This window comes from Furipterus horrens, unplaced genomic scaffold (genome assembly GCF_987537825.1).
Source record: "Furipterus horrens unplaced genomic scaffold, mFurHor1.1.pri manual_scaffold_1, whole genome shotgun sequence".
NCBI lineage: Eukaryota > Metazoa > Chordata > Mammalia > Chiroptera > Furipteridae > Furipterus > Furipterus horrens.
Genome location: NW_028327171.1, coordinates 120,588,524 through 120,603,249, shown reverse-complemented (window position 1 = coordinate 120,603,249; position 14,726 = coordinate 120,588,524). Strand labels below are relative to the sequence as shown.

Here is a 14,726-nt window from a genome sequence, read left to right as displayed (position 1 = left end):
AGGAGAGAGGGGACAGGATCTGGGCCTGAGAGAGGGCCCAGGCAGCGAGTGGAGACCAGGACCTAAAAGATGTGCTCAGTAATGAGTGGGATGGCCCGAAGGAGCCAGGAGGAAATTCCTCAAATGAAGGCAGAGGGATCCAGATGTAGGAATGAAAGCTTCAGCTGCAGGTTCCCATCTGTGCCCAGGGCTGTCCCTGCAGTGGTAGATGACCTCCTCCATTGGCCCTGGAAAAAGCAAGCTCCTGTGAGTGGGGAGCCAGGCTCCTGGGCCCAACTCTGCTCCCTGGGAAGATGGATGGTGGCAGGCACACGGGCGAACCGGAGCCCCCAGTCGATTATTAACAATTTGTTCCAAAGTAAACCAATAAGAAAAAAATGAAAGGCATTGTCAGAACGCATTTCCATCATTTGAAAGGCTTTAAAAATGGAAAGTGAGGCTAATACAACAAGATTCCCCTGGAAGTTCCAAGTGCTGTAGATTTTGCTCTCAGCAATGCTGGTGTTTGTATGCATGATAGTTGGGCTTATTACTCAGGGCATGAGTCACTCTGTCTTTCAGAGTGAGGTGCACCAGTGCCTAGATGCCTAGCTCTTGGACAGCAGTGTAGGTTGCAAAGATCTACAGCAGCATTGTCCAGTAAAAAGACACTGCAAGCCACAAATGCCAGCCACATGTGTAATTTTACATTATGTAGGAGAACACGTGACACAGTGAAAGGAAACAGGTGAAATTAATTTTAATGATATATTTTATTTCATATAATATATGTCAAATGTCTTTTCAACATGTAATCAATATAAAACAAAATTATTGAAATATTTGACATCCCTTATTTTTTCATTCTCGGTGTTTGAAACAGCTGTGTTTACACTTACAGTCCATCTCAGATGAAGAGCCACATTTCAAGGACTCAGCACAAGTGGCAGGTGGCTGCTGCACTGGACAGTGGGCATCCAGAGAGGGTGGGAGGGGTGAGTGCAAGGAAGTGAAAGTGGAGAGGGAGCTGAGAACAGAGAGGAGGACTGGGGTGGGGCTGGGGAGAATGAGCCTCTAAGACCAGAGCATTGCAGCCTCTTCATCTCCCTGTGGCGAAGCAGGCCAGGCCTGACGCACCTTCAGGCAAGATACAACCTTGAACCCAGAAGGAAATGGAAGGGGAAGGATGGGACCTTGATGGGACTTGAGGAGGCTCCCTGGTGGCCGCCAGAGAGAAGCCCCAGTGGGAGCGAAGGCAGGAGGACCAGTGTACTTTCACTCTACTGTGTGAGTGACTAATACCACCTATTTCTACTCCCCAGGTAAATAAGCAACCCAAAAGATTGGGGTCGTAAAAGTGCTGGAGGCCCCACACATATCAGCACATCCCAAGCTCAGAGGTGGTCATTTCCCTGCTTCAGTGAGGACTGCAGCCTTCGGTTTAATAATCAAAGCAAGTGACTAAAACCCTAAGTGTCTCCCCAGGGCTGCCTGCTCTCTTACCTGTGATAAAAAGCCTTGGCGGCCTGTGGCCCCACGGCACAGGAGAAACTACTCTGAGAGTCATACAGGTGATGAGGCCAGGGCAGAGGCCAGGAGGTGTGGGCGCAGGGGCTGGGAGAAGGAGAACAGTGAGCCCATGTTCCTGTCCAGGGCCATGCTGACTCAGGCGGGTGTGAGCACTGCCCCCCAGGAAGGCCGCTCCCATGCATGCCGGGATTAACCCAGGACGGACCCACTTGCCTGACAAGCAAGGCTCTCAGGACCACGCTGCCAGGTCATCGCTGTCTTCGGTTAATCTGCTCACTCTCCTGAGCTATTCTGCCCCAGGGGCAATGTCACACAGTCCCCAGGGCCCTTCAACAGGGTCAGAATCTCACTCCTCTCATACTTACTGGTCAGGGCACACTTACCACAGGCCACTTAACAAGTTGGGCCTTTGGGGAAAAGGGACAAAACCATCATCTTATGGGTTATTACCAAAAACAGAGATGAGCATGCATTTGTGTTTCCATTATAATAAAAATATTTAATTTAAAAGTCTCTGGAACAATAGGGGCAAGCTCGGGAGAGGCTTCTCATGTACCCACCATGTGCATGTCCACCTTGCTGCAGTTAATTAGTGCTTACTGTTTGCAGCCCGGAGCATCCTCATAGCCACCAGTTCTCCATAGACCAGAGCCTAGAGCCCCGTCTGGGTGAGCAGGAGGCCCTTGACCACCTGAGCTGGTCACTTTGATGACTAATTGGAAAATGCAGCTTAGAAATTAGCACACAGTATATGTTCACTTAATGCCCACTTGATGATCACTCATGAGGAGGTGTCACTGGTGCGTGGTCTGCACACAGTGGGCGGTGGTCTGTGGGGGTGGCTGGGCTCACCTGCTGCGTGGGCTTGTTTCTGCAGCACATCAATAACGAGCACATCCACGGGGAGAAGAAGGAATTCGTGTGCCGCTGGCAGGCCTGCACGCGGGAGCAGAAGCCCTTCAAGGCGCAGTACATGCTGGTGGTGCACATGCGCAGGCACACGGGCGAGAAGCCCCACAAGTGCACGGTGAGTGTGCCCTCAGCACGGCCCTCCCCGTGTCTGTAGGGCCAAGCCTGTGGGCCAGGTGGTGTGGGTCGTGTTAGACGTGGCTGCACTGACTGCAGGGAACCCAGGGGGACAGGCCTTGCCAACGCGTTATTCTGTCTGCTCCTGCCCCAGGCCTTCTACCTGTGTTGGTCCTGGGGGCTCCTTGCCTATCTGCCATCCCAGAACTTTGATTTCCTCTCTCTCGGAGGTATAACTGCAGTAGGTGTGTGCTGTTGTCTCAAAGCACAGCTACACCCTCCCCGCTCCCGTGTCTGGGGGACCTCAGACCAAGGGGCTGGCTTGGTAGCATGCAGAGTCACAGCTTGAGCAATGATGGGTTAAAAATCTCTTTTTTTCAAGTGAACACAGATACCTTTTAGACTCCACCCTTATGGAGTCATCAGGATCTGTGACAATAATTGGTAGGACAGTTTTTTAAACACACAGAAATTGCTCCCTCTTTAAGAGGGGAGTTGGCCCATAGGCACTGATGTGGCTGGCTGCAGCTAAAACCTCTGCGAGCTGCTCTCTGTGAGTTGCCCTGTCCATAGATTCCGAGGTGTGCACTTTATTCTCATTTTGATACCTCTGAAATCAGACTGTCTTAAAATTGGTGATGTTCAGAATAAAATGAAATATGTTACCTTTGTTAGCAAGTTATATTTTTAATTGAAATAAAACTCACATACCATAGTTTGCCATTTTTTTAAATGTACAATTCAATGATTTTTAATAGTCACAAGTTGTGAATTACCAGTTAATTCCAGAACGTTTTCATGACCCCAGAGTAAAACTCCATACCTGTTAGCAGCCGCTTTCTGTTCTCTCTTTCCCCCATTCTAACAGTCACTAATCTGCTTCCTGTCTCTGAATTTGTCTATTCCAGACAGTTCATAAGAACGAAATCATACAATGTGAAGCCTTTGTGTCTGGCTTTGTTTACTTATCATGTTTTTAAGGTTCATCCATGTTGTAGCATGTATTGGTACTTCATTTCTTTATACTATGGCTAAATGATAGCCCATTGTATGGTTAGATTCTAGTTTTTAATCCATTCATCAGTAGATGGTTACTTTCATTGTTTTTACTTTTTAGCCTATTATGCATATGCTGTTATGAGCATTTACATACAAGTTTTTGTGCGGATCTGTTTTCAATTCTCTTATATATGTGCCTAAAGTAGAATTGCTGGGTCATATGGTAACTCTATGTTTAACTTTTTGAGGATTAGCCAGATTGATTTCCAAAAAGGCTGTCTGCGTTAATTTGCATTCCCACTAGCAACGTGTGAGGGTTCTGAAATCTCCTCATCTTTGTCAGCATGTGTCATCTGTCTTTCGATAATACTCATCGCAGTGGATTTGAAGTGGCATTCCATTATGGTTTTGATTAGCATTTCCCTAATGACTGATGATGTTCAGTGTCTTTTCATGTGCTTATTGGCCTCTTAATATATCTTTTTTGGAGAAAGGTCTACTCAAATATTTTGCCCAATTTTAAATGATTTGTCTTTTTATTATTGAATTGTAGTAGTCCTACTAGACCTTTATATGTGTGCTTATATGTGTTGGGTGTATGTCTGCATGTAGATGTGTGTAAGCACATGTACTTTATCAAATATATGATTTGCAAATATTTTCTCCCATCCTGCGGGTTTTCTTTTCATTTTCTTGACAGTTCTCTTTAAAGCATGTTTTTAATTTTAACAAGCCCAATTTTTTAATTGCTTGTGCTTTTTGTGTCATATCTAAGAAACCATTGCCTGATCCGAGGTCACAAAGATTTACCCCTAAGTTTTCTTCTTTGAGTTGTGTAGTTTGTAAATTTATAGTTAGATTTATATAAATATACATATTATATATATATATGTATATATATATATACATATATATATATAATGTAGGGCAAAAATATGTTTACAGTTGTGAGTACATGAAACAGTTAATTCTTGTATTATTATTTATTAATTATTGTAGTATTTACATATAAACAATTGTAAATCAACTTTTGCCCCACCATGTATATAGTATTGTGGGGTAGCTCTTCCATTTATGTCTGTAATCCATTTTGAGTTAATTTTTGTATGTATGTAATGTGAGGTAAGGATCCAACTTCATTCTTCTGCATGTGGTTATGCAGCTGTTCCAATCACATTTGTTGAAGAGACTGTTCTTTCCCCACTGAAGGGTCTTGGCACCCTTGCCAAAAATCAGTTGGCCCTAAATATATGAGCTTATTTCTGAACTCTCACTTCTATTGCATTGATCTCTATGTCTTTAGGCCAGTACCATGTGGTCTTGGTTATTGCAGTTTTATAGTAAGTTTTGAAACTGGGAAGTGTCAGTGGTCCAAATTTGTTGAGATTGTGTTGGCTCTTGTGGGTCCTTTGCAGGACGTTATTTTCTTAACATCTTGCATGGTAGCAAACCATAGCCATGAGTTGCAGAAACAGATAAAAGGCACTTGGAACTGAGTGTGCTCAGTTAGACTGGTCAGAGGTAAAGGGGAAGATGAGGTCAGGCTCCCACATTGGGTCTGGGGCGCCCTCACTGACCAAACCTGCTCTTCCCAGTTTGAGGGCTGCTCAAAGGCCTACTCTCGCCTGGAGAACCTGAAGACGCACCTGCGGTCCCACACCGGGGAGAAGCCATATGTGTGTGAGCACGAGGGCTGCAACAAGGCCTTCTCCAATGCCTCTGACCGCGCCAAGCACCAGAACCGCACCCACTCCAATGAGGTACCCCACAGGAGTGTGCACGGGGGCCCCACTGACACATGTGTAAATGCATCACCCCATAGCTTCTAGACATCTGGAGGTCAGGTAACCAGGTGCCAGGTGCTGCTCCCCACCACTGACCCGCTGTCCCAACTCAGCACACAGCAGTGGGCCTTGGCCCCCACAGCCTGGGCAGCCAGCAAGGACATGCTCTATCTGTTAGTGCTGCCTGGTCCTGCTGGGTCCGTGAGCCCCCTACTGATGGGACGCAGAGCAACCTTTGTCTCCCCAGGTAGCCAGAGTCCCCGCCAGGGCTTAGAATGTCCAGGGAATCAAAGTTGGATGGAGACCATGGTATCTGCTGTACCTACTTCCCGGTCCCTGCCCAGCCAATCAAATACTGTCACCTAGGGAGACTCAGGGAAGAGCATTTCTAAGAGCTTAGAGACATTTGAACCCCAAAGGGGCTTGCTCCAGTGCTTGTAGGAAGTTAGAGGAATTCCCAAAGGTATCTGAACCCCTCAGTCTATAGATGAGCTGTCTTGAAGAGGGGTGTGTGCCTGCATGTGTGTCTGTATATGTATGCATGTTAATATGTATAGGTGTATGTGGATATGTGTGTGCATGTGTATGTATTATGTGGAGGTGTGGCTTGTGTGCATGCATGCACACTCATGTGTTGGGTGCCTGTCTGTAGGTAGATGAGTGTAAGCATGTGCACTTGTGTACATGTATGTGGTCTATGCATTGGGCATGCATCTGTGTGTAGACATGTGTACACGTGTGGGTGTGCACGTACATATGTGAGTGTGGGCTGTCTATGCATATGAGCTCAGGACTGAGGTTCAGAAACTCTGGGTTTTCATCCCATTCCTGGGTGACTTTGAGCCAGTTTATTTGCCTCTCTGAGCCTGTCTTTCCCTGTCAGAGAGCTCAGGGTTCTAGCACTGCCTCATAGGTGCAACAAGGTATAACACTCACTACTGATATCAGAAATCCCAATGCCCTGTCACAGGGGAAACAGCATTATGATCACACTGGGCTCTGTGTCCCCCTCTCCCTCCACAGTCTCTGATCTATGTCCCCAGCTTGTAGCAACACAGACATGCTTACCTGCTGGAAAAGGTGGCAGATAGGACAGTAGGGCAGGCCGCTGCAGGCCTGGGGCTGGCATGATTCTGTCCAGAAGGCATAGCTGCAAGTAGGTGGAGCACCTCCCAACCGTGCCAGTTAGACTCTGGGGAAGGAAGAGACATGGCTTCAGGAGGAACAGGGAATATGCCCATTCCATCCGAGTTTGTCATCGTGGCCCATCCATAAAGCCGCCGCCTGCTTCTCTTCCCAGAAACCCTACATCTGCAAGATTCCAGGCTGCACCAAGCGATACACAGACCCCAGCTCTCTCCGAAAGCACGTGAAAACGGTGCACGGCCCAGATGCTCACATCACCAAGAAGCAGCGCAATGACCTGCCCCTCCGTGCCCCACTGCTCAAGGAGAATGGGGACAATGAGGCCAACACTGAACCTGGTGGCCGGGGCTCCGAGGAGATCGCCGAGGCCAGCAGCACCAGTCAGGCTGTGGAGGACTGCCTGCATGTCAAAGCCATCAAGACTGAGAGTTCTGGGGTAAGCGGAGCTGGGCAGTGGAGGCCCCTTTCCCCAGGAAGCCGAGCCTGGCAGGCCATCCCATAGCACCGCCAGGGATCCAGAGCCCCAACGGCTGCTATGGGCTCTGCCCTAGGGCTCCCTGTAAGCACACAATGTTGTCCCTCCTCTCTCCAGTTTGACTTTCCTCCCCTCCCCACCTTGGGTCTCTCATAGAAGCTCTCTTGTGCCAAGTCCCACTCTGCTCGGCAGGTTGTGGGCAACAGGGGTGTCTGCTCCTATGTGGTCAGTCTACAATGGGCTGGGGTTGGTTCCTGGTGTCTGCCTTTCTAACCAGCACTGAGTGCCACAGCGGGTCCTCTCTCCTCTGCATCCTTGTCCCTGTGGCCTCCATTCCTTTTGTTCTAACCACCTGTTCTTTGTCTCCACCTCTTTTTCCTGACTGTACCTCCCCTAAGGATAGACGTTACTGAGGTGAGCAGAGAGGCTGGTGGGGGTGGGGGTGGGCTGGCATGGGTGAGGGTGGGCTGGGTGCCTGTCCAGGACATAGGAAGGTGTGTCTGGATAGGTAGACAGCAGACACTGCAGGTGGGACCATCAGAACAGGCAAACACTGGAAGCAAGAGTCAAGCTGACAGGTACAGGAGCAAGTGGTGGGGTCCAAGCCTGCACGAGGGAAAGGGAAGAGTGTGGGTTAGGGCAGCAGAGGACAGGACTGACCTACAGCAGATCTTGAGTGCCAGGGTAAAGAATGTGGGTGGGGCCATGGACAGGATGGGGTATTGCAGCTTCCCAAGGAAAGGTCCAGGATAGAAATGAGCCCAGAGGTGCCATTTAGGTTCAGTTCCAGATTCCGTGGAGTTCTGCACAGTATACACGTGCCACGAGCTCTTGGCCCCGTCTACCCTGACCCAGAGGAAGGGCTATCTTGATGGCCACTTAGACAAGGGCTGCATCCAGCTGTTCCACCTCCCTGCTCATCCTTTCCCTTTCTGACCACCGCCCTCTGGCCTGCTGAGAAGGCATGGAGTCAGCAGGCTTCATTACCCCTTGCTTCATTGTGGGCACATTGCAGTTGTTGGGAATGCTTGAGTGTCCTCTTTCATATCAACTTCATGTGGCTTCAGCAGCCTCTGTGTGGCACAGCTTCAAAGTGTCCACATGTTGAGAGTTCAACAGGCAGAGCTCTGACCCAGACGCCAGCTGGGAGAGCTTAGCAGCACAGGGTGCGTCCAGGGGGCTGACAGTTACTGGGTGTCTTCTACATGCTGATGCTTTCCACCCATTCACTAACTCTGCCTTACAGGCAGTTCAGATCCTTCTTATAGTTGGGGAAGCCAAGGCTCAGAGAAGAGCTTTGGCTCTTCTTCCTTCCTGTCCCTGGGTGTGCAAGGGTGCATCATTGGTGTGGGTCCAGGTGGGTTCTCACACTTCTGAGTCTGCGCCTTCTCACCCTGTCCCCTACAGCTGTGTCAGTCCAGCCCTGGGGCCCAGTCATCCTGCAGCAGCGAGCCCTCTCCTTTGGGCAGTGCCCCCAACAATGACAGTGGTGTGGACATGCCGGGGACAGGGCCTGGGAGCTTAGGAGACCTGACAGCTCTAGATGACATGCCCCCGGGGGCCGATGCCTCAGCCCTGGTTGCCCCCTCCACGGGTGGCCTGCAGCTGCGCCAACACATGACCACCATGCACCGGTTAGAGCAGCTCAAGAAGGAGAAGCTCAAGTCACTCAAAGATTCCTGCTCATGGGCTGGGCCAGCCCCACACACCCGGAACACCAAGCTGCCTCCCCTCCCGGGAAGTGGTGAGTGGGGGTTGTGGTGTGTGGACTGGGGAGGGACAGAGCCTTGGGCAGCATCCACTAGGTTCATGCCCATCAAGCACCATATGGCCTCTCATTGGATGCCCACAATAGGACGGATCTTACCCGTCCATTGCACAGATTAGGAAACTGAGGCTCAGAGAGGGGAAAGTACCTCACTTAAGTCAATGGCAGAGCTGAGACTTAGCCTAGACCTGAGTAGCTGCAAAGCCTGTGCTCTTTCAACTCACCATGCTGTATCGGTAGGCCCTGCCCACACCATCCACTTCCTCATGAGGCATTCAGTCATTTATTAGGTACCTGCTGTGGGCACTATGGCAAAGGTTCCAGGCAGGAGTGTTATCATCCTGGTCCCTTTGGTTAAAAGGAGAGTAAGAGTTAGAAGGCCATGCCGCCAGGGGCATAGTTGCCCCAGAATGAGCCCAGCTCTGAGGGAGAGCTGTGTGGAGGAGGGAGAAAGCATGTCAGCAGGGGAAGGGCAAGGAGGACTTTATGTAGGAGACAGCCCTGTATTCGGCCTCAGGAGGAGTCGGCCAAGCTTTGAGATGGAAGGCAGCTTCTCCAAGCAGTATTTGAGTGCTGGCCCTGTGCCAGGCAGTGCACCAGGCACACTGGGGCACTTAGCCTATAGGCCGCCCTCCAGGGACTCACGGCCCAGTGTGAACCATAGGACTGGGTTTTTGAGAAGTGGATGCTGAGATGTACCACCCAGCTCTCCCCTGAAGGGAGGAATTGTTGACTCAGCTGTTGAGGAAACTGCTGGCAGATGGCCTTTAACTGTCAGCTTCATAGAGATCACCTGGGTTGCTGACAGCTGCCTCACCCAAGGTCACCCCTTCCCAGGGTGGCTTACATCCAATGACTGATCACTGCAAGAGCGTAAAGGCTGTTTGAGGCCCAGAGCTCCCCGTGAAGTCAGCCGAGGCTGTTGTTGGGTCTGCGTCACTGCTCACTTCTCCCTGCCCCCTGGGCTGCCCTTCCTCCCCTTCTATGGGCATGGGTCACCAGGCCCTTCATATAAGCAGTCTGCTCAGTAAACCCAGGTAGCATCCATCCATGGAGGGTGAGGATGCTGGGAGGCTGTGGCCAGGGCTCTCCTGGGCTTTTTTCAGTATCTCAGTCCTACGGAGAAGACATTGTATCCATAGCTGGAGAAACAGCACCAGATGTAATGAGAATTCAGGGCCAGCCAGGCAGTGCAGACAGTGGGAGAGCCCAGACCAGGATCTGGCTTCCTGACGTCTGTTTGTTCACCCTTAGCAATAAGCGCCAGCATTTGCTCACTTACCATTCCTTCCTTCCTCCTTGCACCCAGAAATCACTGGTTGAGTGCCTCCTGTGTACCAGACCATGTCCCAGGGCTCCAGGGGTGCAGACTCTGCCTCATCACAGCAGGCAGAGCACCACACCCCACCCCAGTCACTCGTGCTGACTCCTCTCCTTTCCCATAGGCTCCCTCCTGGAAAACTTCAGTGGCAGCGGGGGTGGCAGGCCAGTGGGGCTGCTGCCCAACCCGCGGCTGTCCGAGCTGTCTGCCAACGAGATGACCGTGCTAAGCCACCTGCAGGAGCGCCGGGATAGTTCCACCAGCACCGTCAGTTCAGCCTACACCGTGAGCCGCCGCTCTTCTGGCATTTCTCCATACTTCTCCAGCCGCCGCTCCAGCGAGGCCTCGCCTTTGGGCGCCAGCCACCCTCACCACGCAAGCTCTGCGGACTCCTATGACCCCATCTCCACCGATGCATCCCGGCGCTCAAGCGAGGCCAGCCAGTGTAGCGGCGTCGGCGTGGGGCCGCTCAGCCTGACTCCTGCGCAGCAGTACAGCCTTCGGGCCAAGTATGCGGCGGCCACTGGTGGGCCACCCCCGACTCCGCTGCCAGGCCTGGAGCGCGGGAACCTGCGGGCCCAGCTGGCACTGTTGGAGGCGTCCAAGCGCATGTTGGGCCCCCGGCGGGGCAGTGGCGGGCCGGCCTATGGCCATGCAGGGCCCGCACCCGCCTTCCCCCATGAGGCACCGGGCAGTGGAGCACGTCGGGCCAGCGACCCTGTGAGGCGGCCTGACACCCTGGCTCTCCCACGAGTGCAGCGTTTCCTCAGTGCCCACAACGTGAATCCAGGCCCGCTGCCACCTTGTGCCGCGGAGAGGTGTGGCCTCCGCCTGCAGGGTCCCACCAACACTGATGGCAGACTGGCCTGTGGCACCTACTCGCCCCGACCACCCAGCATCAGCGAGAACGCAGTGATGGAGGCCATGGCAGCTGGGACAGATGGTGCAGAGCCTGAGGGCAACTTCGTGCTGCCCGAGGATGACCTTGTGCTGCCTGATGATGTGGTGCAGTACATCAAGGCACGTGCCAGCGGGGCCCTGGATGAGAGCAGCCGGCAAGTCTATCCCCCAGAAAGCACCTGCTTCTCTGAACACCCCAAACTGCCCAGCCCAGGGCTGCATGGGCAGCGCAGGGCGGCAGCTGTGGACTCAAACACAGGCCCCTCTGCCCCTGTGCCGGCAGGTTGCCAGCTGGGCTACGGAGCCTCCTCTAACCTGAACAAAAACAGCATGCCTGTGCAGTGGAATGAGGTGAGCTCTGGCACCATGGATGCCCTGAGCAGCCAGGTGAAGCCTCCACCCATTCTGCAGGGCAATCTGGCTGTAGTGCAGCAGAAGCCAGCCTTCGACCAGTACCCAGGCTACTGTTCACAAGGCCTGCAGCCAAGCCCAGGGGGCCTGGACAACACACAGCCACACCCTCAGCCCTGCAGTGGAGCCCCCTCCATGCCCAGGATAAATTATATGCAGCAGCTGCGGCAGGCGGGAACAGGTGGCCAATGTCCCAGCATGACAACAGTGAGCCTCCACGCCAGCTACAGCCAAGCCCACCCCCAGCTGAGCTCCAATACCAGGGGAGGGGCCCTGAATCAGTTCCCCACATCCTGCAGCAACCTGGCCAGCAAGCCAGGGCACCTGGGGCTCCCCCAGCAAATTGAAATGGCTTCCAACCCCTCCCTCCTCAGGGAACTTGGGGTCCTCAATTCCACCCTGGCCGGGATGGCACCACCTCATGCAGCCCAGAGCTACCCACAGCAGAGCCATCACCAGGCAAGCCCCATCAGCCAGGAGGTCTTCCAGCAGGGGCCCAGTCTTCTGCCTCCCCACCAGCCTGACTTCATGGAGCTCCAGCAGAGCACAGTGGGGTTGGCTGGACCAAGCCTTGGCCTAGTGCAACCCCGGCCACCTCCTGATCCAAACCCTAATGGCCGCCACCGAGGGGTACGTGCTGGGCAGCAGCTGGCCTATGCTAGGACCACAGGCCATGCCATGGCTGCTGTGTCAGCCAACCAGGAGACGGCAGAATCTATGCACAAGGGAATGATGGGCACTATGGCGTCCCTGCCTCCTCAGCTGCCGCCACAGGATACAGGCGGGGCCCGGGACCACAACATGCTCTACTATTATGGCCAAATCCACATGTATGAACAGAATGGAGGCCTGGATAACCACGTGGGCTGCCAGGTCATGAGGCCTCAGCCACCACAGCCACAGGCCTGCCCGGAGAGCATCCAGCCCCAGCCCTTGCCCTCACCAGGGGTCAACCAGGTGTCCAGCACTGTGGACTCCCAGCTACTGGAGGCCCCCCAGATTGATTTCGATGCCATCATGGATGACAGCGATCACTCAAGCTTGCTCTCGGGTGCCCTGAGCCCCAGCCTTCTCCACAGTCTCTCCCAGAACTCCTCCCGCCTCACTACCCCTCAGAACTCCCTGACTCTACCCCCCATCCCTACGGGCATCAGCAACATGGCCGTCGGGGACATGAGCTCCATGCTCACCAGCCTGGCGGAGGAGAGCAAGTTCCTGAACATGATGAGCTAAGGCTCCAGCTGAGTGGACCCAGAGGCGCCATCCACTTCCAGAGCGTGGGGCTGTCGTCCATGTTGTCTTTTTCCAAAAAAGTATTAGTAGGTCTGAGGGAGTTTGCCAGTGGCTGGTTCAGACCACAGATCCTTTAAGGGCAAGTTTATGTGCATCCTGTCTGGTCTTCTTTTGGATTATTTTTCAGAACACTAAAAGTATCTCAATAGGAGAGACTCATTTACACAGTGCTTCCCACTTTGGGTGTTTGTAGGGCTACTCTGCTCTGGCTTCTTCGCCTCCATCACTTGGCTAATGGGGGATACATTGGCCGGTGCTTTCCAAGTACACAAGGGAAGGCGTAGAGGAACCACATTAAGGTTTGAATCTTCAAGTCATACTGGGTATTCTAACCCGGGAAGATAAGCTTCTCATTCTGATACTTGCAAGGAAAAGGAATTGCTGGCCCACGGGGATTCTTCTGTGAAACTTAATTCATGAGGTTGTTAACTCCCCTTGCCACAGAGGAAAACAGATTTTGCCTTGAGGATTCGGAAGCACATCCTGATTTCAGGTTTGGTAGAGCTGGCATCTACCCTGCAAAGCCACGTTTTCAACTGGCAGACTGTCCAAGTGTATGTGAATGAATAAAGTATAGAAGTACTGCCAGAAAAAGGAAAGAAAAAATTGTAATGCTCGGGGCATGCCCAGAAGCCTGGGCCTCTCCAGACCTTGTTTACAGTATTCATGCATGTAGAATGTAACCCTTCCTGAAAAGAACACTTACTTCTAAATACCTCGGGGCTGCTGGAGCTTCTGTGGGCTTCTGTGGGCTAGGCATGGACCGAGGGAGCCAAGCCAGATGAAACCTTTAGAAAGTGAGAGTGCATGGGGCACAGCCTCAGGCCACCCTGGAGATTTCCAGGAGGAGGAAGTCACATGTTTACCCTGTCCTGCTTCTCCAGTGCACTGTTTGCCCCCTTTTCCCCAGGGCCTCATGGCAGCCTCTGTCCAGGTCCCTCCGGGCCATGCTGCCCCTCACCAGCAGCTCAGTGGTCTCTGCCAAGCCACAACGTGAAGTCCTGTGTCTTCTGGATTCCCTTCCCCTGCCCTCTCATTCATTTCAGGGCATGATGACATGCATGGTGTTTTTGGTAGGGGTGGGAGGGTAAGGGAGTTGATTCTTGGGACTCTGAGGGACCGACATGGTTCAGCGTGACCAAGCCACAATCCCAAATACAATTTGGAACTGGTGTCCAGAAATATTCTGGAACATACTGAGGATGAATTTGTGCATCCTGCCCAGCACACACACATACACACCCTGTACCTTACCCATGTTGAATGTGTGGCGACGTTGCCAAAACCAACTGCATCACTGTGAGCTTGGTACTGACTGTGACCCTGGCTTCAGGCAGGATAGGGCCAGCACCTTACCTGGGCCTTCTGCATCCCAGAACATCAAATGCTTTATTAGGGTCCAAAGAAAAGGCCAAGTCCAAATAGCAGCCCTGGGAGAAGTCCAGGAATCTGGGTTTTATGGTGGTCATTCATTCCCTGAGCTAGGATTTCACTAGCTGTTCCCACCCTCTGTGTAGTCTGTACAAAAGACATCCTCCCTGAAAATACTGTAGGTGAGTCATCCAGCCAAATTTATATCTGCAAAACATTTTTAGCTTTTTCTACATGCTATGAATCAAAATGACATGTTCAACTTGTAAATAAGTCTTTTTGTATATTAAAAAAATAATTTTTTTCATAATTATTTTGTCTATCTGCCTCTTCCTTGACAGTAGTTAATGAGAGCCTAGGCAGTAAATTTGGTGCACCTGGGTGGAAATCAGGCTGTATTTTTTCTCAACAGTGTCAAAATTGACTATTCCATGTTTGCCAAGGAATGCTTAATGCTGAGGCATTTACTGGCTTTGTATGTTGTCTCGCTAGAGGAGGGAGGTGGGTAGGATTTAGTGTTTTATAGTCCATATCTGGTTGTTCTTCCAGTGAGCTGGTTTGAAAATCAAAGCTGGCTTGCTGAGGGCATGCATACCAGATCCAGGTATAGTCCCAAGCCCTCCTCATGTCAGAATCTCCTCTTTAAGAGCAGTCTGATGGCACATTTGAGTTGGGTTGGGCCTGGGGAGAATACAGGCAGACGTTCTGTGCTCTGGTGCAGGC

At 52.0% G+C, this 14,726-nt stretch overlaps 1 protein-coding gene across 3 annotated transcripts in view; it reads left to right on the top strand.

Annotated features, from left to right (window-relative positions):
• GLI2 (GLI family zinc finger 2) overlaps nt 1-14,313 on the top strand; it is a 177,180-nt gene extending 162,867 nt beyond the window's left edge. For all 3 annotated transcript variants that reach the window (XM_090279270.1, XM_090279263.1, XM_090279257.1), the window contains 5 exons: nt 2,387-2,536; nt 5,130-5,294; nt 6,619-6,900; nt 8,347-8,683; nt 10,153-14,313. In XM_090279270.1, the coding sequence (XP_090135396.1) occupies nt 2,387-2,536; nt 5,130-5,294; nt 6,619-6,900; nt 8,347-8,683; nt 10,153-12,572 (3,354 nt within the window). In that variant the 3' untranslated portion in view covers nt 12,573-14,313. The remainder of the gene's footprint in view (nt 1-2,386; nt 2,537-5,129; nt 5,295-6,618; nt 6,901-8,346; nt 8,684-10,152) is intronic.
• Nucleotides 14,314-14,726: the final 413 nt, after the last annotated feature.